Source organism: Struthio camelus, chromosome 10, assembly GCF_040807025.1.
Source record: "Struthio camelus isolate bStrCam1 chromosome 10, bStrCam1.hap1, whole genome shotgun sequence".
Classification (NCBI taxonomy): domain Eukaryota; kingdom Metazoa; phylum Chordata; class Aves; order Struthioniformes; family Struthionidae; genus Struthio; species Struthio camelus.
Genome location: NC_090951.1, coordinates 7,837,522 through 7,864,861, shown reverse-complemented (window position 1 = coordinate 7,864,861; position 27,340 = coordinate 7,837,522). Strand labels below are relative to the sequence as shown.

The 27,340-nt window shown below is 35.8% G+C and overlaps 1 protein-coding gene across 14 annotated transcripts in view; it reads left to right on the top strand.

The window, feature by feature from the left end:
• WWOX (WW domain containing oxidoreductase) overlaps positions 1-27,340 on the top strand; it is a 525,216-nt gene that overhangs the window by 3,577 nt on the left and 494,299 nt on the right. For all 14 annotated transcript variants that reach the window (XR_011143339.1, XM_068956305.1, XM_068956313.1 and 11 more), the window contains exons 4-5: positions 1,095-1,273; positions 25,373-25,479. Coding sequence is in view for 13 of the 14 variants with exons in the window: in XM_068956305.1 (XP_068812406.1) it covers positions 1,095-1,273; positions 25,373-25,479 (286 nt within the window). In the remaining variant the exon portion in view is untranslated. The remainder of the gene's footprint in view (positions 1-1,094; positions 1,274-25,372; positions 25,480-27,340) is intronic.

The window sequence follows — 27,340 nt, the reverse complement described above, 5'->3', positions numbered from 1 at the left end:
TTCACGTTTGGTAGTCTTTTTGAGTGTGATAATATCAGCTAGTCTTATAAAGAAACTCGTAAGCAAAGCATTAGAATCCAAATGTAAATTTTACAGATACAGTAATATCTAAACACCCTTTTGTAGTTTCCTGAATTCTTTGACATGTGCAGAAATATTAGTTGGGTGACAGATTATAGCGACTTACGTGTCAACATCTGACTGTTTTCAGGCAGTGTTAATGTAGGTTCATTTTGTTTGTATAACTTTAGATATAAACATTGCATATATAACTTTAAAAGTTGCTCAGAACTTTATGGATGACTGTTAACACTGCAATAGTACTTAAAAGATATAAGATGAAAATAAAATTGCTACAGCACTGCCTGATTTGCAGTCTAAAGCAGAAAATAAAAAAAGGACAGAGACTAAACTGGAGGAGATTCTGTGAACTTCTTCCTCCCTTAATTTTCTAAGAAGCAGAAGGACGTTTCTGGAAACATTTCTGTATGGGAGCACTTCCTTTCTGTACCTTTTCAATTAAAAGGTCAGAATAGGATGATTATCTTAAACTGAATTGTAAAAATGAAGAATATTCACAGTCCAAAATTATTAAGTGTAGCCACTCTGTCCTGTAAGTAAGGATTGAAGACCGAAAGTCACTGCAAAGCATCTCTTTTTAGTAATTATCTGAAAACCAACATCCAGTTATGGGAGCATCAGCAACTGTATTACTCATCAGTATCTTGCTTCAAGAGTGCTACGGGCCCCTTTCATAAAGCTCTGTAGAAAGCATGATCTTCCCTAATACAATGCAAATTTTCCTGTGACAGGGTTCTGCTTTGTACATCAGGGGCTCATGTGAAGTTCAGAGTGGGACCGTGAAGTACTTGAATACAAATCTTTGTAAACACTGTCACAATGAGAAAAATGATTGCTGAAATGATTCATATTACTTGTTTCTCAAAACCGAAAGAAAATTTTGATTTTTTGGGAATGGAAATAATCCACTGGAATTGTATACAACAGGAGTTGAAACAGAACATTTCAAGTCTAAATGAAGAGTACAGAGGGTTAAAACAATTGAATTTTTGAATTTTTGTGTCCTTTTGCAGCCACATAAACAAAAGGACTACCTACCTCGACCCAAGACTGGCATTTACGGTTGAAGATAATCCAGTAAAACCTACTACTAGACAAAAATACGATGGAAACAGTACTGCGATGGAAATACTTCAGGGTCGTGACTTGAGTGGAAAAGTGGTTATAATCACTGGAGCAAATTCAGGAATAGGTAGGTTAACATTACACATAAGATTAACAATTATCATGTTTTACCTTACAAGCAGCTCTGGCACAGTGAGTTTTTTATAGCTCTGTGTACTTGTAGAACTCAAACTTGTTCTATCTAGAGATTCTTAGAGAACCTTCAGCTAGAAAACTGTGTTCGGTTTTGTGTACTACTATTTAAAGAAGATGTGGAAAAAGTAGATTCCAGAGGAGAGCTACAGGAAAAGCATCAAGTTTTGAAACAATGGATTTCTATCTAGAAAATACAGATAGAAACATTTTGTGTTATATAAATATATGAAAGCCTGCTGTGGAGGGGAATAAAGTAATGTCTTTTTAGGACCTTGGTGGTTAGAACAGGGAGGAAGGCTTATACTGCTGTAAGGATGTTCAGATAAAGTGTTTAGGAAAGCTTTCTAATGGCAACAGGTAAATGCGGGAAAAGATTTCACAAGTAGGCTGTGGAATCCTCATCTCTGAAAGTATTTTCAAGTCAAATTGATGATGAACTTGTGTCAGAATGGCATGGTTGATGCTGTGTTGGGGCAAAAAAAATTAGCATTGATGTCCTTTTGAAATCCCTTTTAATTGCATTTTCTATGATAGTTTCAAGCTGGATCATAAAAATCCTTTTAGGCGCTTATCTTGTCAAGGTACCTGTTACATAATGTTATTCCCATAGCTGTTGAGTAGTTGAGCAATTCTTATTAGCTGCTTTTGTTTCACTCTTATAATGAAGCTTTGGTGCTTGGGGGCTGTACTGCTTTTCCCCTCAGAAGAGAGGGTTTTGTCTCCAATTTAATTTGCTAGGCTGTTTGAATTTTCTCTCTGCAAACAGCATAGGATAGCTGTTTTCTATTTCTATGGCCTAAATCCAGGAAGGATCCGCAAATACTAAAACACAGATGTGATTTGGTGTCGGACTTGAACTTTTCTGCTTAAACCATGGGATCTACCTAAACGATAAATAATTGTTAATTTTCATTCCCTTTATTGTTGGCAGTTCTGCCTTGTAGAGGAATTTCATTAATGCTGAATAGTCCTTATGCAAACTATAGTTTAGTGTCTTTTAAGAGCAGGATCTTGACTTAAACGTGTCCATGAGCATGTTGGAAGAACCTGAAGATTATCTGTGCAATGGGTTAATATCACTGAATTCTCTTGGTCTTTACCCCTTAACTATTTGAAGGGAAGTGTTATCTAACAGGAGTCAGATTAAAAAAAGTGAGCTTTGTTGTAGCTTACGATTTTATGCCTTATCAGCACGTATCCTGCAACCATTGCTTGATGTGCTACTATAGATTGATATTGCAGTTAGTGTAGCAAGTATACCTGTCTGCCTCAATGAGGAATTAGTTTTTGTTTTCCAGTAAGCTTTACATTCCAGATTTTTAGTACAGCATGTTTTTAAGTTGCATCCAGCAATGTGCACTCTGTATGTGACTATTCAGTCTCGGAACACATAAGAATTACTTGGGCTCAAATATGATTTGCCTTCGGCAAGAGCTACCATTCGAATTTCCTGAATGGAAGTGTTCCATATACAGTGAAAGATTAATTCAAGATGTATGATGCTCTTGTCAAAATTTTTTTCCTATTTTCCTCTTGGTTTATAATCTGTGTTAGTCAGAAGGAAACAAACAGCACATCTTTGTTGCCTGTGATTATTGACTATAAGAATAAGCTATTACACTTCAAGAGCATCTGAAGTGAGAGGACTGCCATTTGTTGGTACTTGTTTGAGCAAACGTATCAGCTGCCTGAGTAGTGTATGCTACAGTGTTGGCCTGTTCTCTTTTTCTACCTAGTTTTGGTTTCTGTTAGTAGGTGAGGGCAGGATATCACCTCTGGTCAGAAGTGTACCAATGACAGCTGGAGCATTAGTGAAGTAAGCCTTGTGCTTTTGCAGCAACATAGGGTTAGGACATAAGGAGTCCCAAACCAGCAAGTTGATGTAGGAAGGACAAGTGGTTAAAATGGTGTTATGACCTCTGTAACTCAAAACTCTTGTGCATACCATGTTGCATTTATTATTGTTGTTGTCCCAGGCTCTGTGCTTGATGTTATTTACCGATTGCCATAGAACAAGGATTGAAAAGAAAGCAGTTCTAGGATTTAGGCTTCTTATGTATTCTACATTTTTTTTTTTTTCCGAAGTCTAAACTAGCTCTCAGACTTCAGAGAAAGGAGGCAGTTTGAGAAAGACTCGTGCTAGATATGACTTCTGGTAGACCTGTTTGATGGAGGAAGAAACAAGGTTCGGGTGCCTTGGTGTTGTGTGACGAGAGCATTCTCCTTCTGGGCTTGGCTAGTAGTGTTCTTGTTCAATTGATTTTTGACCTGCTTGGCAGAATGTGAGGTTTTGCTGAAAACTGGATTGTCAGAGTCATTAAAATACAAGTCTTAGCTTAACTTTTAACCGTGCTTTGTAACTCCTGGCAAAATGCTGTGAGCATGTCTGTGTCATCTAATGGATCACAGTACAGAGATCCACGTGAGTTTTAGTATGTCTACACAATTCTCTGGTACTCCATGGAGAAATACTAAGTAGCTAGCTAGCTCAAGCCAAGCACTTTCAGTTTTGGAGATCGTTCCCAGCCAGCTTGGAAATTCTGTGTTGTGCTCCACTTTGTATTATAGATCTTCCTTTTCGAGTTTGTGTATGTTGGAGAGACTATTCCCCTCCCTGAATATTTTGAGGAGTAAGCAATTACTGTGTTTTCAGAACACTAACATGCTCTAAATGGGAAGTATAAATATTTTCGAGGAAATACTGCTGAGGAAAAAATGCTGTTCATTAAGTAAAAAGTGATTAAAAGAACACGGCTTACTTGTTGAGCGTTTGTACCTAATAACGTTTAAAAAAAAATGCTGCTCAGTAAGCTGTTTCATTATTGCCAAAACTCATTTCAAAGGTGTTTTTGAAACTGATTTTATGGTCTCTGTAAATGGGTCTTTTGCATATATTGCTGAGAAATTCTCAATTTCAGGATTTGGGTAGACAAACATCAAGATGTAAGTGATTAGACAGCAGTCTACCAAAATGCAGAAAAATGTATTTTGAATTATCACATTGCTGGATGCCCAAAACAAAGTTTGGAAATGAGTCCCTTTAAAGACAGATGAACATAGAAATGATGTTGTGGTTTTTTTTTTTTAATTAATTCAAATGCACTGCTTTGAAAGAGTTGAAATAGGTCAGCAGACTATGGAATGATATTTCAACTGACTCAATTTGTGAACCTAATAAAAGGAATCTAATGTAGCTTCTAATAAAAAGAATCCTATGTAGCTTACCAGAATTTTTTTTCCTCTTAGGAGCTCAAAAGTCTCTCCATCCTCTGAAAACAGAGGCTTACTTGATTATTGGAAAACATTGGATGGTTTCAGGGAGAGATAGGATCACGCATACTGGCTTCTCAAATGTTACTTTATTGCCATTAACTTCTCTCTTGTTTCTATAAAATGAGGTGATGCTTTCTACTCTGATGGTTCTGGATAGATCGGAAAATCCACGTGGTTTGTAGTTTTACTTTATACTAATATGAAATTATGAAGAATTCGGGCAGTCTGTTTCAGAGAACTGGATATAAAAACAGTGATGCATTCTGTAATTCTCTCTGTTATTTTCCTCCCACTTAATTCCTTTTTAATGTTTAGCTCCTGATGTACAGCTAGGCCTGCTTTTGTCTTTGCTTTCACTTATTCCTGTTCCATACTGAGCAGCAATATGGACAGTAAGGATTTCCTAGATCACAATCCACTTTCTTGACTTAGTCCTAAAATTGCTGCAAAAAGTGTTTGTATGTTTAATTTTTCAGTACTTTTTTGAACACTTCATTAGTTTTCATTGGCAACTTGGAAAACATTAATGAATTGCTCAGCTCTAAAGATATATAATGATACTGCTTCAAAAGAAGTTATAAGTGAAAAATTTTCTTATTTTTTATTTTGGAGGTCTCTTTTGGCAACGCAGTACAAATGTTCTTCGTTTTTTGACTTTTTTAATTCTAAATCAAATTTATTTACCTGAGTATCACGCTAGAAATTGACATAACTTTATGTTTGCAGTAAAACGAGCATGGCAAAAAAGTAAGACCTATTCATTGAACTGTCTTGTAGTGTCATTTCTTTTTGTTTTAAAAGTTGTAGTTTAAAACTATGTAGTTTTAAAAACAGATATAGTAAATGGTCTGTTTGTACTTCTGAAGCCAATAAGGCTCACCCCATTGTGAGGAATTAAAAATAGTGTGCAGCTTTGTGTGTGACACCCCCCCCCTCCCCCCCTCCTTTTTTTTTTTTTTGGTGGTCTGAACATCAGTTAGGCTACAAAGAAGATGCTTCTCTAGTCCGGGCTGTCTGTTTGTATGAGCAAATTACGCTTGATAACTTTTCCACTAGAGGGCTGTGTTGCTCTTTGAAAACATTAAACAAAAGAGACTTGGTGTTTTTTCCTGTGTTTTGTTAAAAGCTCCTGAAATTTTGTTGTTTACATATTCTTAATTATTAATGTTAGGAGTCAAAATTTTAAAATACGTTACCTGTTTTTTTTCTAGGTGTTGTTTTGTAAAAAGATGCGCTTTCTGCTGCACTTGTAAGCAATCTTGTAAAAGCTTATGTGTTTTTTGAATTTTATTTCTTTTTGATATCATGGAGGCAGTAGTGTAGCTAATGTGATTTTTGTTGTACAGGTATTGCTGTCTATGTAAGGTTCACATAGCTACATGACCACGAAAGTATATATCCGTGAGCTGTGTATTTTTTTATGTTGGGTGCAGTTGCATCTAATAAATTGTGACTGCTAGAGTATGCATGAGGAGTAAAATTAAGTAGTGTTGCAGTATATTATGACGGGACAAACTATGTATGTTCTGTGCGGTCAGGCAGATTCTACAAAATACTCTTTTAAAGGTATTTCTATGACTTTTATCACAATGCTGTATTAATAATCACAATCTATTGCTCAAACTGTAAGTTTAACTTTTTTGCTATATGGAAGTCAGCAGAAATCTGTTGATCCCTTTTGTAAGGGATACTTGAATCAAAAACGAATTATCTGAAGAAAATGAAAAAAGTTTTTGGCTTTGAGCAGCTTAATTTGTTCGAATACTGAAGAAAATCCAGAAACTTTAATCATAATGTGAGTTGCTGTACTACTTTTCTTGATTATCAAGCATTTTCTTGATGCTTTATAGGAGAGATTGCAACTTTATAATCATGATATTTTTAGGTTGTTTTTTCAAAATGGTCTGTTTTGTTTAAATGGAGTTCTATTTTTATCTAGTATTTTTATTATTGTGTGATGTAGAGATTTCAACAAGTAGAAAAGTTGTATAATAGGTGCTATTAATCAATACTTAAAGTAATTGTGTCAAGAAGGTCTAATTCTCCATATACTTCTGGTGTGAGAAGTTATTGCATGTCTTCTATTTCTTGTACAGAACCTCAGTATTAGCAAGTGCTGTCATACTGATGCCAAGGGTTGGAAAATGTGCTTATAATTTCAGAATTAAACATCTGTTTTATGAGTTAACAAGATGTTTTGGATAACTGGCCCTCTAATTCATAAATGATAAACACATTTTTCTACTTATTCTTTTCCCAGAGCTTTTTTTTTCTCCTCCTGATGAATCTATTGGTGTATTATGTTTAGGTGTAGAAAGCTGGCTTGACATAGTTCATAATAAAAAGTAGTTACTGCTAAACTTCTGCAGGTCAGATTGTAGCCTAGCACTTAGATTTAAAAAATTTTCAAGTCTGATTATGTTACAGTTAAAAATGATGAGTAAATTTCAGGAGAAAATGCCATCTCTTACTAAAACTTGCTTTTTACCAGCAAAGGAAATGCAAAGGAACCTAATCTGTCTTCACCACTAAAATACAGTTAGCAGCTATGTTCTTTTGTCCTTCCTTTTAAATTGGCTTATGCTCCACTTACTGCTGACTTAAATTATCTTGAACAAATGTAACCAATACTTGAGGATCAGGTATATGAAATCAGGGAAACAGACTCAGTTATGCTCAAAGCATAGCTTAAGAGTTAAACATAACATAAGAGTTAAACAGGAGTTTTAGCTCTGTCAGAACTGAGCTGTAATAATCTGCATTCCTGCTATCAAATATCATAGTTAATTGCAGTGAGGGCTTATATGTATACACAAACATAACTGAACATTGTGAAACTGTAGAAGGTAACATTTTGACAATGGGTAACTTGATGATTTACTCAGTATTAATCATCATGGTAACATGTAGATGATTAGATTTTGTTCACACATGGTGGTGCTTTTGTGATAAATATAAATTACAAAGCTCTGCAATTTATCATGTGCCTTTCACTGCATCACCTGCACCTAATTCAGAAATCTCCCTCATATGGGACATTGTTTGAACGCTACACATCTGTTTGCAGAGTAGAATGGCTAAAATCATTCTACTCTTAAACTATTCTACTTTGAAATCATCCTCTTAAACCATTCTGCTTCGAAAATAGTAGAAATCCTTGTCTCCCTTTCTGGAAAAATAATAGTAAGGTTTCAGTGATCTGGGATGTAGGATTAATTCTTGTATTAATTCTTGGACCAATGACATATGAGATCTGATCCCATCAGAGTGGGAATAGAACTTTTAAACCACTGAAAAGACAGGAATCTGTCTTCAGAGAGCACACAGTGGTTACATTGATTCAGGAAGGTCCTAAGATACTTGATTTTTTTGTCATAATTTTGTTGTACAAAAGTTATTTCCAGTAGCTTTTTTAACCTTTGTTTATCAAAGGAATATAAATAGTAGTTAAGGCTGTACTTAAATGATACAGTGCATGGGGACAGACTGCTGTTTTGTTTTTTTTTTGCTTTTGTATTTCATGCAGGTAGAAGCTAATGAAAGTTTGTTTTATTGATGTGATAGTATATAATTTTGAAGTTTCTGAATTCCACAAATCTGTCTATTTTTCTATGTAGCATAGTAGTGTTTGAGTACTTCCTGTATTAGTATTGTTCTGAATCTAGATTAAGAAGCCTTGTTAAAGGTAGATGTGGCTAACTGTTGTTGCATTTCTTATGCCAAATGAGTAATAGCTATATACTGCCCATAAGAGGAGGAAAATTAAGCTTTTCAGGATAAATGTAAAGAAAAAAGCTTGAAGACCCTTTCAGATCTCCAATACACGATAGGTTAGCTTTCACCAGTATGCCTTAGATTTACTGGCTATGTGGAGAGATGAAAAGGAACACCTTTATTTTTTAAGAGATCAAAAATTGACGGTTCTGTACCTGCAGAGAATAAAATTTTTTTTAGTATGAGAACCCTCCTAGTCACACCAGTTTCTGAGATTATTTGTAGACGACAGAGCATTTTTACTGAGGCTGACTTTATCAGTCCTCACACAAAGAAGTAACATTTGCTGAATTCTAATTAGATCAGTGAATGGTCTCTTTTGAATCAAACACGGATCATATGGGAGGAATAAAATAGACCCTTACAAATACCATTGAGGACTCTCATTTTAATAGTATTAGTCTGAAGGTCTTAAATATGTTGGTCGTCTTTCACTGTGCTGCCTGGAGTCTAGGGATCTAAGCCCACAGATGTTTGTCTGGATCTGTCAATAAGGAATTGTTCAGCTCTATTTTAGAGCTAGATCACCAGTTCTCCTTTAAAATACATGTGTATTTTTATTTGAAAGCACAGAGCTTACTTTCCATTTTCTCTGCTCTGTTTCCAGATGGAATAGTATTTAAAGATTATTCATCTGGCAGAGCTTCTACAAGTGAACTGCTCAGGATACTGCTTCTTGTTTCAGGTTCACTGTATGATTTCTTGTATGGTTTTGGAATTTTTCTTATGCCGTAGTATCTGAATTATACTAGTCTTTAAAAAACTAAATGTATTTTTGGTGGATAGTTTGTGTTAGAAAAACTAATGCTTAAGAGAAAATACATCTGTCTGGTTTTGGTCTATATTGTTATTTTTCTGAGTTCTATTCGCATGCTAACTTTGTACAAAGATCTCTAAGTCTAAACCTCTTTTTTTGTATGTTTTGTAGTGCATAAATGGCAAGGAGGTTTGCTTTCCAGTAATTGCCTGTTATATTCATTCTTCTCTCTCATGAGAGCAGAACAAGGGGTAGGACAAGTGGTACCAAACTTGTGGCAATACTTTTTGAATAGTCTTGTACTGATAACTAGATCTTTTTCGTAATTCATTGTAAAGAGCTTACCCTTTAAAGCAAAGTTATTTTTTATAAAAGCTTTAAATCCATTGGATTAATAAGCTGAAACCTCTGTCCGTTTCTATTAAGAAGAATTTCTGTAGGTGTTTCTGTTGTAGGTGGCTATGTAGAGAGAAGGGAAGCACTAGGGCTTTAGTAAGGAGATGCATCTTGGGTCTTCATTGGGAAAATCCTTGCTTACTACAACAAGTTACCTTGGGTAAGTGAGCTATTGCCTTTGCGTGGTTCTATGTTTTCATGCTGGAATTGTTTCATATGTGGAGGACTGAAGTGGATATTATTTATGGAAGCTTGGATTCTAAGCTTATTGTGAGGAAGACAGAAAGACTAGCAGATATAAACCTTAGATTATTTATTCTCTTGACCTAGTCCTAGCTGTCCCTGAGATTTTTTTATAGGATAATTGTGTATATATTGGCCTGTCAAAAGCTTGAGTTGTTCCTTAATGAATATACTTTAGTTTTTTGTGAATTCTAGGCTCCATTTACTGAGTGTTTCACTACTATAAGAAGCACAGTATAGTAACTGAAAAAAGCACTGCTGGCATGGATGCAGCTAGCATGTGAATGCTTTGCCCTAGTAGGATAAAATCACCTCTCATGAGAAAAACAAGCTACCCAATAAAAACATAGTTTTACAGAGGCAACTTTTACAGTAGGATCTTCTGCTAGCACAGCTGTGTTGTTTAGGGACTGTACTTTTGCCATCTTTGGCCAACAAAACAGTGGCGATGAAAGTTTGTAGTGTTTGCTGGTTTTAAGCTCTTTTAGAATGGAATTTGGGTGGGGAGGAAGCATCCTTAGCTTAATACAGTTCACTGTTGGGCATGCAGCTGTGTTCTTTTTAGTTTCATATTGTTAGTCCGATTTCAACAACTCTGACTAATTCTGTTGAGGAAAGCTACTTTGTTAACTGAAGAACTCATGGGAAAACTAATGCAGCGTAATTAAAGGGCATATTTTTAAAGTAGTGATTCTCATGCATAGGCCAAACTTGGCGTAAATTGTCTTAAACCATATAAATACCCTTACTATGAAGTGTCAGTGTCTGTATAAGAGTTTTGTTGCTGGTTGTTTTTTTTTTTTACTTAAACTTATTTTAAAAATGCAAACTTACACTTTCTTAACTTTTTCAGGCATTTTCTTCATGGAAGTCCAAAGTTTTGTAGCAGGCAAGAGTTTTGTTGTACCCAAATTTTGGGGAAATGGGAGTACAATTCCTCTCCAGAAGAGGCTGCATCTTGCAAAGCAGTGTTTTGTGTGTGCGTGCGTGCGCTGTGTTGTGTTGTTGTGTTTTTTTGGCCAGAGCATGTTAAGTGGGTAGTCAGTATACAAAAGCACAGTTTAGAGAGGGTTTTGAGGGGAGGGTGTTGATGGAACTTTCAACTCATTTTTTTGCTTGATGTCAGTCGCTATTGGTCATGGACTTGTACTGATGTATTTTGAAAAATTGAACAACTGCAAAAAGCTATATTTTTTCAAACTCTGAATAATCTTATCTGTTAAGAGGTCTTTCTTTTTGTGGCTTTAATCTACATTACTGCCACTTGGAATTTTTCCAATAGGATATAGTGATACAGAATGTTTCATGAGTGCCATCGCTCTGTTTATTCTGGCTTGATGATATTAAATACTAGTATTGTTCTCTTTTACATAAGGCACCTACTGTCTGCTTGTTACATGTCGTAAATATTAAAAAGGCCCTCTTGGACTTGTGTAATTTATTCTTCTTATTGAGTAAGGTGGAAATGATGTCAGATCTTCATATTACTTCATGTCCATTTTGATGAATCTATTTATTACTTCTCTAATGAGGAGTACACATGGTTGGTTAGCCAAGTTATTGAACTTCATCAACCTTGGCTGAAATTCACAATGCATGTGAAGCTTGTTGTAACATGTAAGAAATTACATCTGGGGTAAAGGATTCAATAATGATCACTCCTTGTAGTGGGATCTTTTTGAAAAACGGATGGGATTTAGCTATATGCCTGCGCTGTATTTTCTAGTATTTATTTTACAGTGGAGTAATATATCTGTAGAACAGGAGCCTTCATGTGTGGTGCACGCTTTCTTATCTGTTATGTAGCAGTTAAAGACTTCTTCATGGGACTTTAAATAACTTGTTCACTTTTCTAAATGTTTTCCAAAATATTTAATTGTGGAAAGATTTTTTTTCTTACTATAAAAAGTTATATTATTATATGCTTCATAGCCCAGAGATGAAAAGACCTTTTGCATGGTTCAGTCCATCTTTTTGACAATACAAAACTATATCTTGTATCTTCATGTTTTGAAAGCTGATTGTTTGAATAATCTGAGCTGTACATTTGTATTTTTTTGGAGCGCTTTTAGATGGTGGGGACAGAAGAGGTTGGTAAGTGAATACTGTTTTCTAATGACAGTATCTTCTGAGACATCTAGTGACTTTTTTCTAGGTACTGTCAACTCTAGTTACAGGATTTACGTGTACAGTAATGGATATATTGTTTTTGGCTTATCACCTGAAAAATTCTTAATATCAACACCTATGCTGAGCTGTAAGGGCAGAAGAAAGGCTTTCAGCATCTTGTGCCCTTTTTTGAGCTCTTCAAAATTGGTTGTGACAAGGATTTTTAAGCTCTAGAAACTCAAATCAGAAACAGTAAATCCCCACTGAAAAGGAAGCAGATAAGAACTTGGGAAGATAAAGATTGAAATCCTGACCTCATTCAAGCTAATAGCAAAGCTCCTATTAAAATTAGTGAGATGAGAATTTTACCCAAATTACAGAGTATGAAGAGAATAGTACTGTGAGGAAGATACTGATGTTATATCCTAAAGCCTAAGATAGGGAAACACTTCTAAAAGGCGGTGTGTGACTTGTGACACTTGCTGTATTTGCCTTCATATCTCTTAATTCCTAGTTCTTACACCCAAAGCTAACTAGGAAGATCCTAAAAACAAAAGTAGTTCTCTCTTTTGCAAAGTATTTGATAAATTAGTGATATTTACAGTTCCTGCTTCTGTTATTGACCACACCCTCAGTCTTGCTCTTTAAATAACTCTGCATTCTTCTTGCTTTTGTTTCTTCTGGAAGTGAAAGATGATTTCCCCCTCCCCTTCCTTTTTCAATTTCTTCTATAGGCTTTTCTTTATAGGATGTGAGATCTTTGAAGCCTTCTGTTCAGCTGCATGTCCTCAGTCGTCTTTTTTGTGTTCATATAACTTTTGACTGACTTCGATTTCTTACTGGACTTACTGGCATACTCAGTGGCTTTTAGTACTTTCCTTGTTGTTTTAGATAACTCCCTGTGAACTGGCTTTATTGAAACCTGAATGTGTTTATTAAACGAAGAGCAGAGGAAATGTAAAATATATTAAAGTTCCTATTCTTTCTTACTTAGTGTTCCCTTTATACTACATAAAAAGTAAAATTAAATGATCTTTCTGTGTAGTAATATCTTGGAAAGGATTGTGAACAAGGACTGGTACAGATCAGTTTTGGGTGCATTTATTTAAAATCTTTCACGTGCACTTTGGTCTGAGGTTCAGAGAACCGAATGTTGCTTAGAATTCCCCTCCCCCAACCCCATGATATGTTATCATCGAGAAAGTATATTTGTTGAAAGTATATTTGTTTCTTCCTCATCACTTATTCTTTATCCAAACAGTTTTACAGCATATTCTCCAATTGGGCTTCCCTTATTTTTGGTATCTAAAAACTCAAGTCCATAAAATCTGTGGGGCATTTTCTTTTTGTGGTTAGTCAAGAAGCTGTGTTGGTACAAAAAAAATCTGTGGGTATTTAAAAGTTTGCTAAGAGGATCTCTAATCCTTTCCAAGACAAATTAATGAGAACACTAGTATATTGTGTATTCAGAGATCCAGGAACCATGAAAGGTTCTGTTTCTATTCTTCTGCCATTGGCTATCACGAGCAATATTTCTTGCTTCTGTACGTTTGTATTTTCCAGACACTAGCTATACTACGTGGTATTTTGGGAAACGTGTGATAACCCTTGCTTTACAGATGGAGCAACATATGGCTACAGGTATTGAACTAAGTTTATGGATTTTATCCATGTCCATATTCCAATTTAAAATGGGAGTTCAATTGTTCTGTTACTGGGTAAAAAGAATATTTGATTGAGAACCAGTAAAATCCTTTAGCAGAAGAAGTGATTAAGAAACACAAGACTAGAGATTAAGGCAAGTAGGAAAGGTACTAGGAAACTAGTAAAGAAAGCTTTTTCAAGAAAGACTTTTACTTACTTCGGTCTGTATCCAGCTTAAACATTTGCTTAAACATTTGTCTCTGGGAAAACAAAACGATGTTTTTGTACCTAGAATGCAAGGCAGATGGATGCTTCATAATGGTGCATGATATAATTTGACGAATGATATCACTTGTTAGGCTTTACATGCTTAAGTTGAAATTTAGTCACTTCCTTGGGGAACTTATGGACAAAGCAGACTGAAAATGAAAGTAGGAATTGGACAGTCTGAATTCTGTGTGATCTCGAGTGAGCTATTCAACACTTAATCTTGTTTTCCTGGCTATCAGTAGCCAGGAAAACAGTAGGAGTAACGCTTTTTACCCACTTTATAGTAGTGTTGCGAAGTGTGACTCAAGGTTTGAGAGTGCAATATTGTCGTCTTAAGAAACCGCGGCTTTTAGAAAAGGTCTGGTATGTGTGTTCCCCTGGCAGTATTTCCTGTTTTGCAGATGGAGATTTTCATAGGCATATGTATTCTTGGTTTGAGTGTTCCCTCTCCTCACTGGCAAGGCTTAACTTTTTTGGAAGATGAAAAAGTTGACATCAAACACAGCCGTAATTGGCCATTCCCTTTAGAAGATTATTGCTGTTCAGCTCTCTGGTGGGCTACCCACATTTCAACTGCTAGCCGATAGGCCTCAGATGTAGTCATATAAGCAAACATTATACACTAGTTCTAGAGTTGGAAGATGCATGGTGTGTTTTCCTGTCCTAATTGAAACTGGGGCAAAGAGTGCTTTAATTTTTGCCCGTGGCCTTGCGTAATAATTAATGACTTCTAATTCTTGCTTGTTTTCCGTTCTCCTAGCTTTTGCGTATAGACACATTTTGTTAATACTCTTCTTATTCTTCATCTTTTGTTTCAGAACAACTCCATCTCCTGCCTTACTTTGTATGTCGGAACCACATGATGGATCATTTGAGTTACATAACAGCTTCCCATCTCCCTCTTTCCTTCGTAGTTTAAAAGGTTTGCCTGTTTTGAACTGGGGAGGTTGGTACCCATTCTATTTAAATGGATCCCATATAATCCAGAAAAACTAGAATTTAAGGAGGTAACCCAGTACTGTATGTAAATTTCCAACCTCCATGTCTGTTATCTTGCCCATTGTTAGCTATCTTCTATCTGTTGTCTCTATTTGCTTGCACCAGTATGAACTGTGGAATGATGAACTGCATCCTTCCCGTATTAAATTCTTTTCACAGGATACTGAAAAGACTCTTGTATTAAAATCTTCTTTTATTGCTTAGCAATGTGAGGTGAGATAACTTCTTTAGTTGAAAGACAGGTGGGCAGTGGCTGCCAGAAATCAAGTAGTGTTGTTGTAATGTTCAGTCTACTCCTATATTCCTTTTAAGTACAGCATGGATTGTGAGCTCTTTAGAACAGGACCTAGCTGTGTATGTTTGAGTCTCTCACCGATAGCTTTTTTTGTAAAATAAACTGTGTGCTGTTCAGAACAGAATCCTGTTTTATCATTTATCTATAAAATGCCTATTACACGTTTTAGACTATTTCATTGCTTATGTAATTGACTGATACAAATAAATAATCAATTTTTTTAAAGAAAATTAGTTTGGTTCAATTATGCTGTAGTTCTTTTCAGTTTCTTTATGTAAAGTTGAGTATTTCTCGTGAAATGAAGTACAGATTAATGCTTGGAGGATCTAGCACTTTAGCTGACAGCTAGGTATGTCTTTTAATTATTCTGCCTTGGATGAAATATTCCTCTTTAACTTTATTAAATTTACTTATATTAACTTTGCACTGTTGTACTTGCCAAAAGGAGACTTAAAACACGCAACTTTTTTATGTTTAATTAGGATTCGACTCAGCAGTATAATACTGCTGGCTTGTGGAAGAACAAAAGAGTACTCAAAAAGAAACTAGACAGCTTCTGGCTCTTCTCTCTATTTGCTTTCATGGGGAAAGCTGTTGTGAGGCCTAAAGCTACTGCGGATGCAAAAAGCAGCTTTAGAGAAGGAGAGTATCAATCCTATTTCTTTTAACTTGAACACTTAAAAAATCTGATTAAAAAAAAAAATCACACCCTGAGAGACGTTGTCAAAGATGAATTTAAAATTCAAAATTTTCTGGACTTTTCTTAGGTCATCTGAGACAGCTTGTGTAAGAAGGCTTTTTAAAAAACAGCAGCAACAAACAAAAAATACAAAGAATCTCGTTGGGGAACGGGTTGAGAAAAATATATGCCCCTCAAAACAGCTTTTCAAGACTTTTTGAAGCTACTACTGGATACCTGATCAGATATTTTTATAAACCTAGTTAGGAAGGCAGCTATTCTGGCACTTTTCCAGAACAAAAGCTCCCTCAGGATATGTGGATTCACTGGAAATTGGAGTTTCTTTATGGTTGGCCTTTGATGCTTGCTACTAATGTTAGGTAAATCGTTAATGATTTTTTGTTTTATGTATGGCTATTGTGAGTTTTGTTAACACTGCTTCTCTTTAGCTTGATTCAGCTTTCCTATAAAACATCTATGAAGGTACAATAGCATGCACAAAAAAGTTGATCTTGTTTCATTAATAACATATTCAAGTAATGGTACTTACAAATACTATTTGTGTGTATTTTTTTTCTTAAATAAACAAAGAGCCCTGGTCATTTATCCCTTAGTGGCTAAACACTCAGGAATGGCTAGCTAATGGGAAGTTGTGTGTCCTAAGAGACAGCTCAGGTTTGACTACTGAGCTCTAATCTAGATTTCTTTGAGATGGTAGTTTAATGTTGACTTGCACGATGAGCAGATTTATCCTTTACTCTAGATTTTGGTTAAGGCTGGGAAGAATTTATTTTAAAACATAAGTAAAGAGTATAACTGTAGTCCAACAAAATATTTCCTTTGTCTTTTATGAATATAAGCATATGTCACTTTGATAAAGAGTAAATTTAGCTCTCCCTCCCCCCAAAATCTAGTCTCACTAGAATGAGTTGTTCTGAAACAGTTCCTAGCTTAGGTTTCTTTTTAAATATATACAGCTTTTTCATGATTGTTTTGACTTATCTTGGTAATCATACGTGTAGACGCACTTTTAGATAGAAAGGTTATCGTTTATGTCTAGACAATGTGATGTAGCGTGCTGAGTTGCTTAGCAGATGCTTATCTTCCACCATGCTGTGGTATCTATTACAGAGGAAGAAAATTGTATAAAGGCAGAAAAAGAGACTAGCTCTAATGAATTCTCCTTATACATTAAATTATAAAGCCAAATGCTAAATTCTGGTATCTTTTTTTAAATGCAACAAATGATTTGTGTTAGGAAAAACTGGCTGACTTGCAAGAAGCCTTACTGTCATATTTGAAGACAATCAAAAGATAACCCAAACTTCTTCGATGCTTGAAGAAACACTGAGAATAAAAAGTTCAAACAGACTATTCTTTACTTGCAGATGTGACATTCAGATGTGACAACTTGTATAAAAGTCTGCAAATGATTTTAGTTTTGGTAAAATGCTACTCCAGTAGCCTCTGTGGGACTGATACAATGTACTCTAAGAAATGTTCTGGAAAGAAGCATTGGGGGTTTGGTAGGTGCATGCGTCTGTCACTCAATGGATGAAGAATGGCAAGATGAGACATGAAGACAGAGGCTTTTTTTCCCCCCTCTTAAAGCAATGAACGTTATTTAAACAGAGCTTTGGGGTTAGCTGAAATGGAAGAGGCATGTCTGAATCCTTTCTGATATACATCTAGTGCAAGGAGTAGATATCCAAAAAAAAAAGGGGGGGGGAGGGGAATTGTACTGAAAATTCTGTTCTTATCTCAAACAGACTTTACTTCTCTTCCCTTCTCTGTAATCCCTGGCTGCTGTTTGCATATTCAGACACCTAATAGGACCTATTTGTTAGCAATTGAAAAAATCCCGAGTGGGATGATCTGCGCAGTTTAGTATTTGACTTCAATTTTGACTTTTTCTCCTTCTATGTTTTACTTGGGCTTCTTCTGAAATAACTTTTTTGGATATTCCTAACCAGCAAGTTTTTATAAGTGCATCTCCCCTTGTATTTTGGGGGCAGACACGTTTCGTGGCTGGTAGAATTGCCTTTGGACAAGTAAAACAGGATCTTATCATGGGAAATGTTAAGTAGCTCAGCTCTGTTTTTAATATACTGCATTTCATAACAGGGTCCATTCCAGACTGGAATGTGACTGCTGTTGCAATATTTATATTGGGTAATAGCAGCTTACAGCATAGTGGATAGGAAATGCTGTTTTGATTCTGCTGCTAGGTTGTGCCTTTGGATATCTGAAATAGTTGTCTGTGTTAGGTCTTGAGAGCTAAAGTGATTGAGGTTCGAGCTGTGTTTTGTATCTTGTAATTGCATAAACTAAATCGCAGGTAGCGAGAGGCATCCATTTAAAGTGAGTTGGTAGTGGTCTTTGGAAGGTACAACTAGAGTATATACCAAATCTGTCTGTGCCTTTGTGGCTGTTAGTTATGTACCCTACCAAGATGCTGCATCTGATGTAGTCAACATTTTACGTTCTTTGCTTACATGCATTTGCGTTTAGCTTTCTCTGCCTCAAATGATGCATTTTTAATTTTTTATGGGAACAACGGTTCGTATAGATCTTTATAATCCAGTTAATTTAAGGGATTTTTTTCATATTTGTCTAGTGTTGTGATCCCTTAAAATCAAACAAATACTGAGTTTTGTCAATGTTGATGGCAGTGTACTTCTATTGCTAAGAATAATTTTGTCTTGCCCAGAACAGTGTCTTACAAAGTGTAACATGCGAAGTGAGTGCGTATTTTAAAGTTGGTTGGATGGAAAACAGAACCAATGCATTAGTCACCCTAATTCATTTTGGTTGGCTTTTTCTGCGACTCATGAATCCAAGAAAAACTCATCTGTCCAATCTGCACACAAAAGGAGAGGCAGGATGTATCTTTCATTTAACATCAGACTTTTCAGTGGCAATCCATTTGTGCTACCACGTGTCTGGAAACACACAAACAAAGGTAGCATTGGTACATTTTATATGAATTGTTCTTTTTAAATTTAGATTCTAAAAATAGTGCTTGTGTTGCATTTGTTTGAAAACTTGTATTTGGAGCAAGTTGCATGATGCCTCTGTAAGATTTTATCCTAAATATCTATGTTGAAACAATGACTGTAGCCAAGCATTTCATTTTTTGTCCTGATAAGATATGCGTGGTACCTTTTGGTGTCTGAAAATTGAGTGTGTGTGTGTGTATGTATGTATATATATATATATATCAATGATGTGTGAATTGTAGTTCAAGAATTTGTATGAAAAATCTTTTTCGGGTTATATCAGCATCATTGCTGGAAAGACTTAGACATCCAAGGAAAGTAGAAATTCATTATGAATTATGCAGGAAATCTTGGGACTTCTAAAGCAAAGAAGCAGTGCGAGATTGGTTGTCCGTGTAGATTCTTCTGTCTTTAGTGTGCCCATTTTAATTATATTAAAAAAATTCTCTTTCAAAAGATAACCACTTTCATTTGCTTATGGCTGTGATCGCTCCAGATGAAGGATCTGTTGAATATTGTGTCCTTGAATCCCCAGCACAAGCAAAGAAAATCTTAGTTGCAAAAGGTTGTCTTCCCCTAAATAACACATTCAACCTAAAAATAAGCTTATGTAACTCAAAACTTTCTCACCTTTTTTAACAACATTTGACCCTTTTCTCCTTTTTTCAAAGAACAGTTGAAGGAGGTCTGATTCATTGTCACTAGTGCTTAGTTCTCCCGTGTTGAAATAAATCTAGTGATGCATGTAAGTCTCTACCATTTCTATGCAGTGTTCTTAGTTTTTGACTTTTGGGACTTAGTCATCTAGTCTGTTTAGATATCAGCAGTGGGAATGAGAGTCTGTTTTGGATTATAAAGATGATTTGTTGCAAGTTCTTGAGTAAGTGCTTAGCCTTTCACAACTCTCAATCCAGTTTTACTGCAGATGAGCGTAATTAGCTTCCATTGATATTGCATGTTACTTTTTTTTGAAAGCATTAACAACAGAACTCTTGCACAATATATACTACCTTACAACTTTGTTGTTGTTTTTCTGTTCTGTAAAGTTTTGTTTTCAAAACTTGAGTGGTGAAAGGGAGTAACGTTTTCTACCTGGAAAAATATTTTTGTGGAATTCTGATTACTTCTACATTTAAAAAAAAAAAAAAAAAAAAAAAACAAAGCACACACACATACAGGAAAAACAAATGGGGTTTGGATGGGTGATGACTACATGTTGCAGATGTATTTTTTGATGGTTAAAAATTGTTGTGCCTTACCAAAATGTTAAGGGTTTAAAAAGAAAAAGGCTTTAAAAGTTTTTGCGTGCATACTGAACTCTATTTAATGGCTTAAAACTGTCAATTTTGTGTTGGTGCTGTGCATACCTTAAGGAGATTTCTAAGGTAAGTTGTTGGATTTGTGCTGTAGAAACACACTGGCCAAACAGAGTAAGAACAATTCTCCCAAAGATCTTAAAAGTAAAATCAAGTGCCACATACTGATCTATGCGGAGCTGAAGAGGAAGTGTCAGAGGCACGGGTTTTTTCTTCTGAAAAGACCTCAGAGCAGGGAGACCAAAAAAAACCCCAAGGAAATAGCATCCTCCTTGTTACATTCTCCTCTCTATCACTTCTGCATAGAGGAAAATAGTTGTCTCTTGACTTGTATGTTTTGTATGTTTACAAAAACAGGGTTCATTTCTGCTATTCTAGAATCTGTAAATTATCTATCAGTGTATGAAAGGCCAGAAAAATACAACATAAACAGGCTAATACTTTTCACTTCCAATTCCACAGACTGCTTGAGTTAACTTATTTGATCTTGCTGTATTTACTGTAGTGAAAAGAAAGAAGCTGTTCTTCTGGATTCCCTTTAGTTTAGGTTTAAACTGCCTGTGATACAGGATTCAAGGAAGGCTGGACTCATGATGGCTTTATATCATTACTGAAGCACGTATGAAGAAGCTTTATAAACTCAGGGCCTCCAGAGCTCTTCTGTCAATGGAGAGAAAAGAAGAAATGATTCTGAAGAGACAAAAAGCTTTTAAATTGAGACCTAAGCTGTTGGAAAGAAAGATGACGTCATTGCTATTCAAATGTGTTGGAACATGTTTGGGAAAATGTAAAGAAACTGAAAAAAATTTGGAACTGCCTAAAATATTTTTGAATTTTTTCTTGTGTGTTCAAACTTTCTTACCTGCATTTGGAATAAATAAAAGTTTTAGAGCATGTAAATGTCTGATACAGATTCTTTACTGTTGGCTGTGGGAGGCTTTGTAAATGGATTCTATACTGTCTGCTTCAAACAAGTCAGAAATTTTTGAATTACTTTTCCACTCAGTGAATTCCATGTGACTGTTTTATAGAGGTATGTAGTATGGCTGCTCTTCCAAGGTACACGTTATTTGAGCATGTTGTTCTTCTATCCCATTTTGGGGGGGTATCTGTCCTAGTCTTTATAATCGGCTATCCTTAGTGCTCAAGTACGTTATCCTATACTGTTTTTTTCCTAATGTGGTAGTTCTGACTTTAAAAAACAAAACATCCCCAAAACTCACGGTTAATATATAATGTATGATAGTGCCTTATATTCTCTGTATGAGAATGTTCAAGTTTTGCAGTTTTTTTTTTTCTAGCAGCCTGCTTTGAAGTCCTAGGGACAGAATAGTTGAAACTGAAGAACAGAACAGCAGTGTTGTAACTACACACAATTTCTACTGTACACCCTTGGCCGGTTGTACGGCTAGGTAGAATGTAGATGACAATTTTTGTCAGTAGTAGATTGTACTTTCATGTGCCTCTCTGTTCTACATGGGTTATTATGAGCTCTGCAGCCACAATATATTAGCACTATGGTACAAAATTTTCACCACTGGTGGATATAATTTGTTTCCTGTAAAGGAAACTAGTATCATGCTTTTAATGCTCCTTCACTGTGAAACGGCTGTGACACTGTAAGAGTGCAAATTGGTGTTTGCAGTCTGAGATTAGATGAAACCAACTCCCCAGAGCTGTTCTTATGGATAGAGCTAAAGTTGGTCTGGTCCCTTAATTATGCACTTCCTTAACATAGTTATTTAGACTTTATGTTTAACCTTGTCCTTTTTTCTGGAGGTTTTACTGTTGTTTGGTGTTTATGATGTTTGTGGTTTAACTTTAGTGTATGGAACTATGTTCAGTGTGGATTTTGATTCAGTGTAGTTTTTATAGGCAGATAAGATTTTTCTGTACAGAGTTCAAATAATTTAGTAGTGTAAATACTCAATCCCTGTGTTAGGTTGAGGCTTTAAAATTCACTGTATATTGCAAACACTGGTACATCTTGTTCAGAGACAAAATTTGTGGCCAAAAACTTTAATGGTTTCTTCAACTATACTAGAAGCTTTTCCCCGACTTGTTTTATCTATGTGACGCTGGGGGAGCGGTAGTAGAAGCATTTGTTTTTTGCAGGAGAAACAAAGAGCTAAAGCCGTAAAAGGCCTTGAATGCTTGCTAACTCCTGCCTTAGGTTTTTCGGCTTGAAGTTGCACTCTTTTAAGCTCCCACTTAGTTGTTTATAAAACTCTGAATTGTCCTGCTTATTAGGATTTAAGGTCTGCAAAGATGCATTTTTTTTTTTTTTTGAACATAGCTAAAAACGCTACACACTTCACAGTGCTGAGCAAGTTGGTAGGTCGGTTGAATTCAAACTCCAGTGAGCTCTGTGAAGCAGACATTGTGTTACCTCTTTGTCTTGATAAATTTCATCTGGTTGACCGTCTGGAAAGATGCCGTATGGATTATGCTGCACACAAACTAAGTGAAAGACAGACCAAGTAGTGATGGTTCTGTCCAATTCCTATCTATAGCCAGCAGTTCAGCAGTTGGACTGAAACCTTTATGTACTTCAGGATACCTGGAGTTGTTTTTCTCCTTTTGCGTAAGTCTAGCTGTCTTAAATACAGTGCAAGTGTGCTAATGAATGAGCTAGTGTCTTCAAATGTTTGGGGAGAAACATCACTGCTTGACCTGTGGCTATATTTTGAATGAAAGAATGGACTGATTCTTTAAAATCCTTAGAAGAGAAGGTTTTTTGAGGAGTTTCATGGAAGGATTCAAAAAGTGTCTACCTAAAGGTGAAGAATAATCTTTGGTAGCTCAGAGAAGAGTAAGCCCTAAAGAAGGGTGTTTAACATAGATCTGCAAGCTTACAGGGAAGAATCAAGGTGGTATTAAAATAACCTAAACTTGCAGCATGCAATTTACTTGGTTTGATTTTAATCTTTCTCCGTTTTGTTCATAATGAGAATCAAGTTAGTAACTTGAACGGAGATGCATGGAATTTATTTTGTACAAAATGTGACATGGAGTGGAGTTAGCTAAAAATCATCGCGTTTTGCTAATTGAGCTGATTCAGCTCCGTATCTTTGTATAACGCTAGAAAAGAATGATATTTCCAGAGATTTTAACCAGCTTTTAATAATACGGCAAGCTGGTAAAAATAAGTGTTATTGTGCAAAACAAGATGCATACAGCTAGTTAATTGTGCTCTGGTACAACATGTCTTACCCTAGTTACATGAAAAATCTTGGTTAAAAACACTTGAAGTGGAATTAGGAATGGGGGAAATCTTTACATACGCTGTAGCTGAATTCATGTGCATGCAGTGAATTACTCAGGTAATTAAAGTTGCTTGGTACAATGAATGGCTTTAAAAAAGATACAAGAAAATTGCTTGGACTTAAATACCATGGATGCGTAATTGCAGAGAATGGTATAAATTTATCTTGGTGTCTGTTGTTTCTAAAATGTGAGTTATGTCTTGTACTGTAACTGAATTTTGTTGCTCCAGGGTTTTTGAAAGTGAGACAGCCTATCTTAATAGGCTTTTTAGGTAAACAATTTCTAAAAGGAAAACATGAGCATGCCTGAAATGTCATAAGGCTAAAACAGATATCCTCTTCCTATTCTGCGCGTACTCAAATTGTTAGGCATTTCAATTTGATTCTTCATTTTCTAGTTTAAGCTTGTCTAATTGGCACTCATTAAGCCGTGTTATACCTCTTAACTCGGTGGAAATATCTTTCATGGTTATGGTTCTCCATCGAGAAGGACACCCAGTGATAATATTGAATACACCATAAATACATAGTAGCTCACCCCAACAGGAACCCTGTTTCTAACTCAACTCTTTGCACTTTGATATGGGCATTCTGCACTTCTGAGGACTCGGTCTTCTAGTGTAAATTGTCTCACACATTTCCAATTAAATGAGTTTACCTAGTACCAGCTTCTATTCAGCTTTTTGTTAACGAGTTGGACAATGAAATAGAGTACACTTACAATGCTTGCAAATGATGTCAAGGTGGAAAGAGTTGCAGCTCTTGGTAACGGTTTCATAATTTGAACTGATTGCATTGCAGTACAGTCCAATATTAACAAGTTGAATTTCAGTGCACAAATCTAAGTCTCCTTTTAGAAAGGACAAATGAAGTGCCCAAATACAGAATGGGAAAGAATTGATTAACAGTATTGTAAAAAAGACTGACAGTTGTACAGTGGTCTAGCAGTTGACTGTGAACACTTATATAAAAGGAAAAGCTGGGGATATAGATTCATGCCACACTTAAACTGCGGTAGAGTGTGAACTATCTGCCTGCCTTTGTTTTGGACTTGGAAAGAATGTGCTTGCAGGTTTTGTAAGGTCAGTAAGCTATGAATTTGGATCATTTGGTTTTTCCAGATTTAGCCTCATGATACTATATCCAACATATTGAAACTACTTGCAAGGTTTCTGGTGTTTGATTATGTATTTATAACGAGAACAATTACGACAAGTTGTTCTCCATATCAAGTGATGATAGGACAAAAACATAATTTGAATGTGCTCAGATTATTCAGGCAAATTTGTAGCAAATTTTTTCAAGTGCATGGATAGTAACATATAGTGTAATAGATTATAATCTCCCCAGGTAGAATATTGTTTTGTAAGAATGAGTTTGATAACCCCCTGCTGGGAATGGATTAAGGCTTGATTATGTCTGTGGTCACCTTTCCTTGTGCACAGATGTCCTAAAGGCAGGGTGGTGTTCAAATCAGAAAATGGAGCAGTTTTCTCAAAGTGATTCTTATTCTTACTCCCTCTCACTTCCTACTGGATGATCCCTCCTGCCACAGGTGACTCAAATGAACTGATCATAGGCTAATTCTCCATCTGAAGAACACAGAGCTCAGTCTTACAGTCCTATCACATTCGATGCAGTTTTGTCAGACGTAGTAACAGGTCTACAACCTCTGTTTCTGGCTCGTTCTTCACAATAAAATAAGAAGGAAGTGTATTTCTGCTCTAACAGCTGAAGACACTGAGGCAGAGAAGTTGAGGTCTGCTTTTTAAAGATTCCCATGCCTATTTTGCACAAAATATATGGAATTGTTGTCCCAAAGACCTGCTCAAAGTTAAGTCTCTTTTTCCATATGTGCACTTAAAAGATGGGTTCAAGTGACTAGCAAACAGGTAGCCTAATGCAGATAGGGTTAGGATACTGAAGTGTTTGGCTGCCCCTTTTCAGGTTATTTTATAGCTCTGATTTGTTATTGAGGTCTATGTCTGACTAGCACAATGTTTTATCATAGGTTTTGAGACTGCAAAGTCTTTTGCACTGCATGGGGCTTATGTTATCCTGGCCTGCAGAAATATGTCAAGAGGCAATGATGCTGTACAACGCATTCTTATGGAGTGGGTAAGTAAATGTCTATAATGTCCGACATTAAGCTATATTTTCCAATTTCAAAATACAGCACCGACATGAAGACTTCTGTGCATGAAAGGCAATTAAATAGATGCTTAGTTTCAGAGCAAGAATTTGAGGAAAAAGCCTTTTCTTATTTGGTAATACTTCATTCAATCACTGGTATATCAGAACAGTAAAGATATTTCCTATTTTATAACCATGTTAGACTGCAAGACTTGACATCCTTTTATCCATGTTATGTTTAAATGCTTTGTAAGGGCTAAGAATTTTGAAAGAACCACTGAGGCACATCTCATAGCTAATGGGGCAGGAATTCAACTACCAAAATGCATAATTAACTGGAGGGGACTGTAGATTCTCAGGTGTTAGGAACAGCCATTATTTTGCCCATAGTTTTTAATATTATGAGAGATTTCAGGCAATCGTTCTCATACTTCTCAAAACCAAAACCACTTCTCCTTCTTTCTCGAGCGCTCAGCCCCAATACCATTGCTACTAGGCAGTCTGCCTTAATGTCTTTTCCTTCCTGTTTCTTCCTTCTATTTCTTTCTTTCTTTCTTTTTTTTTCCTCTTCCATTTTATCATGCAAATACAAGCTCCTCAGTATTCTCTATTCCCTTGTTCCTCTTTCACTCCAAACTCCTCCCCTCCTCTTTTTGGGTCTTCTGAGACCCAAATCTGTGCAGCATTCTTAATTTATTCTACCCACAACCATTTACTTACCAATAAGGACTGCTGGAAGTTTTATCTAAGCTTGCTATGACTGCTGACTTCCAGGAGATGATCTGTTGACACAGTCCTATACGCTTTACTTGAATAATAAACCACAGGGTCGTATTATTGGAATTTTCTTTATGTCCTGCTAAAGTTAGTGATGAATGTTTTAGCTTTATTTCCCAGGCTTCGAAAGTACTTTGACTACTCCCAGATGATACAGAAGAGCACTCAGTAGTATTAGTATATGCACATGAATAGTCTGCCGATAATTACAATACTTACTAGTGAAAGACAAACATAGTGCTTATTTACAAGTAACTATTTTCAAGTACATGATGCTTGTAATATTGTTAATTTTTAAAACCACAAGCTTCTTCAAGAAACTAAGTCTTTGAAGTTAAGCTATTTTCTCTTGCTCAGGTGAACCTAATATGACTTTATTCTCCCCTCCTTGCCACTTACGGCATCTTTCCTTTCCCCTTTGATATTTCTTAATACTAAAGGTGTTTTCTTTTGTTTCTGTTTCAATAACATGCAATTCCCAGAGAATTCCAATAGTGGCAAGCATAGCGCTTGTTGCTTCAAATTTGTCTGTCCATTCTCTTGCAACAGAGCTGGACTTTGAGGTATTCTGTCTTTAGACAGAATATATAGCTATATATTTATGTATATACATGTACACACACACACACACATACACACATGTAGATATATGTATATTTTTTGCATGAGTAGAATCAGGCAGTTCTAAGTACCTTTTATTCAGAAATATCACATCACCCACTTATTTTTAAGCTCTTTTTGAGCAGTTGAAGGCAATGGGAGTTCAGGAGTACTTGTATTAGTGCATACATTATCTTACCAAAAGTTAATGAATTGGTAACTGAATGAAGCAAGTTACTTCAGAAACACTGCATTTATTTACTAACAGTTTTCAAGCTCTAATTGTTCAGAAAAGAATTTTATCTGTAAACTGGGTAGCTGGAAAACCTTCAATGCACCTTTGTAATGGCTTTGTTGTTGTTTATTGAGGGACTAATTAACTTTGATTATTGCACTAATATTATGGCACTTTGGCAGGCCCTCAGATTTATGACTCTGGGAAAATAAACAAATGAAATGCAGGTGCTGG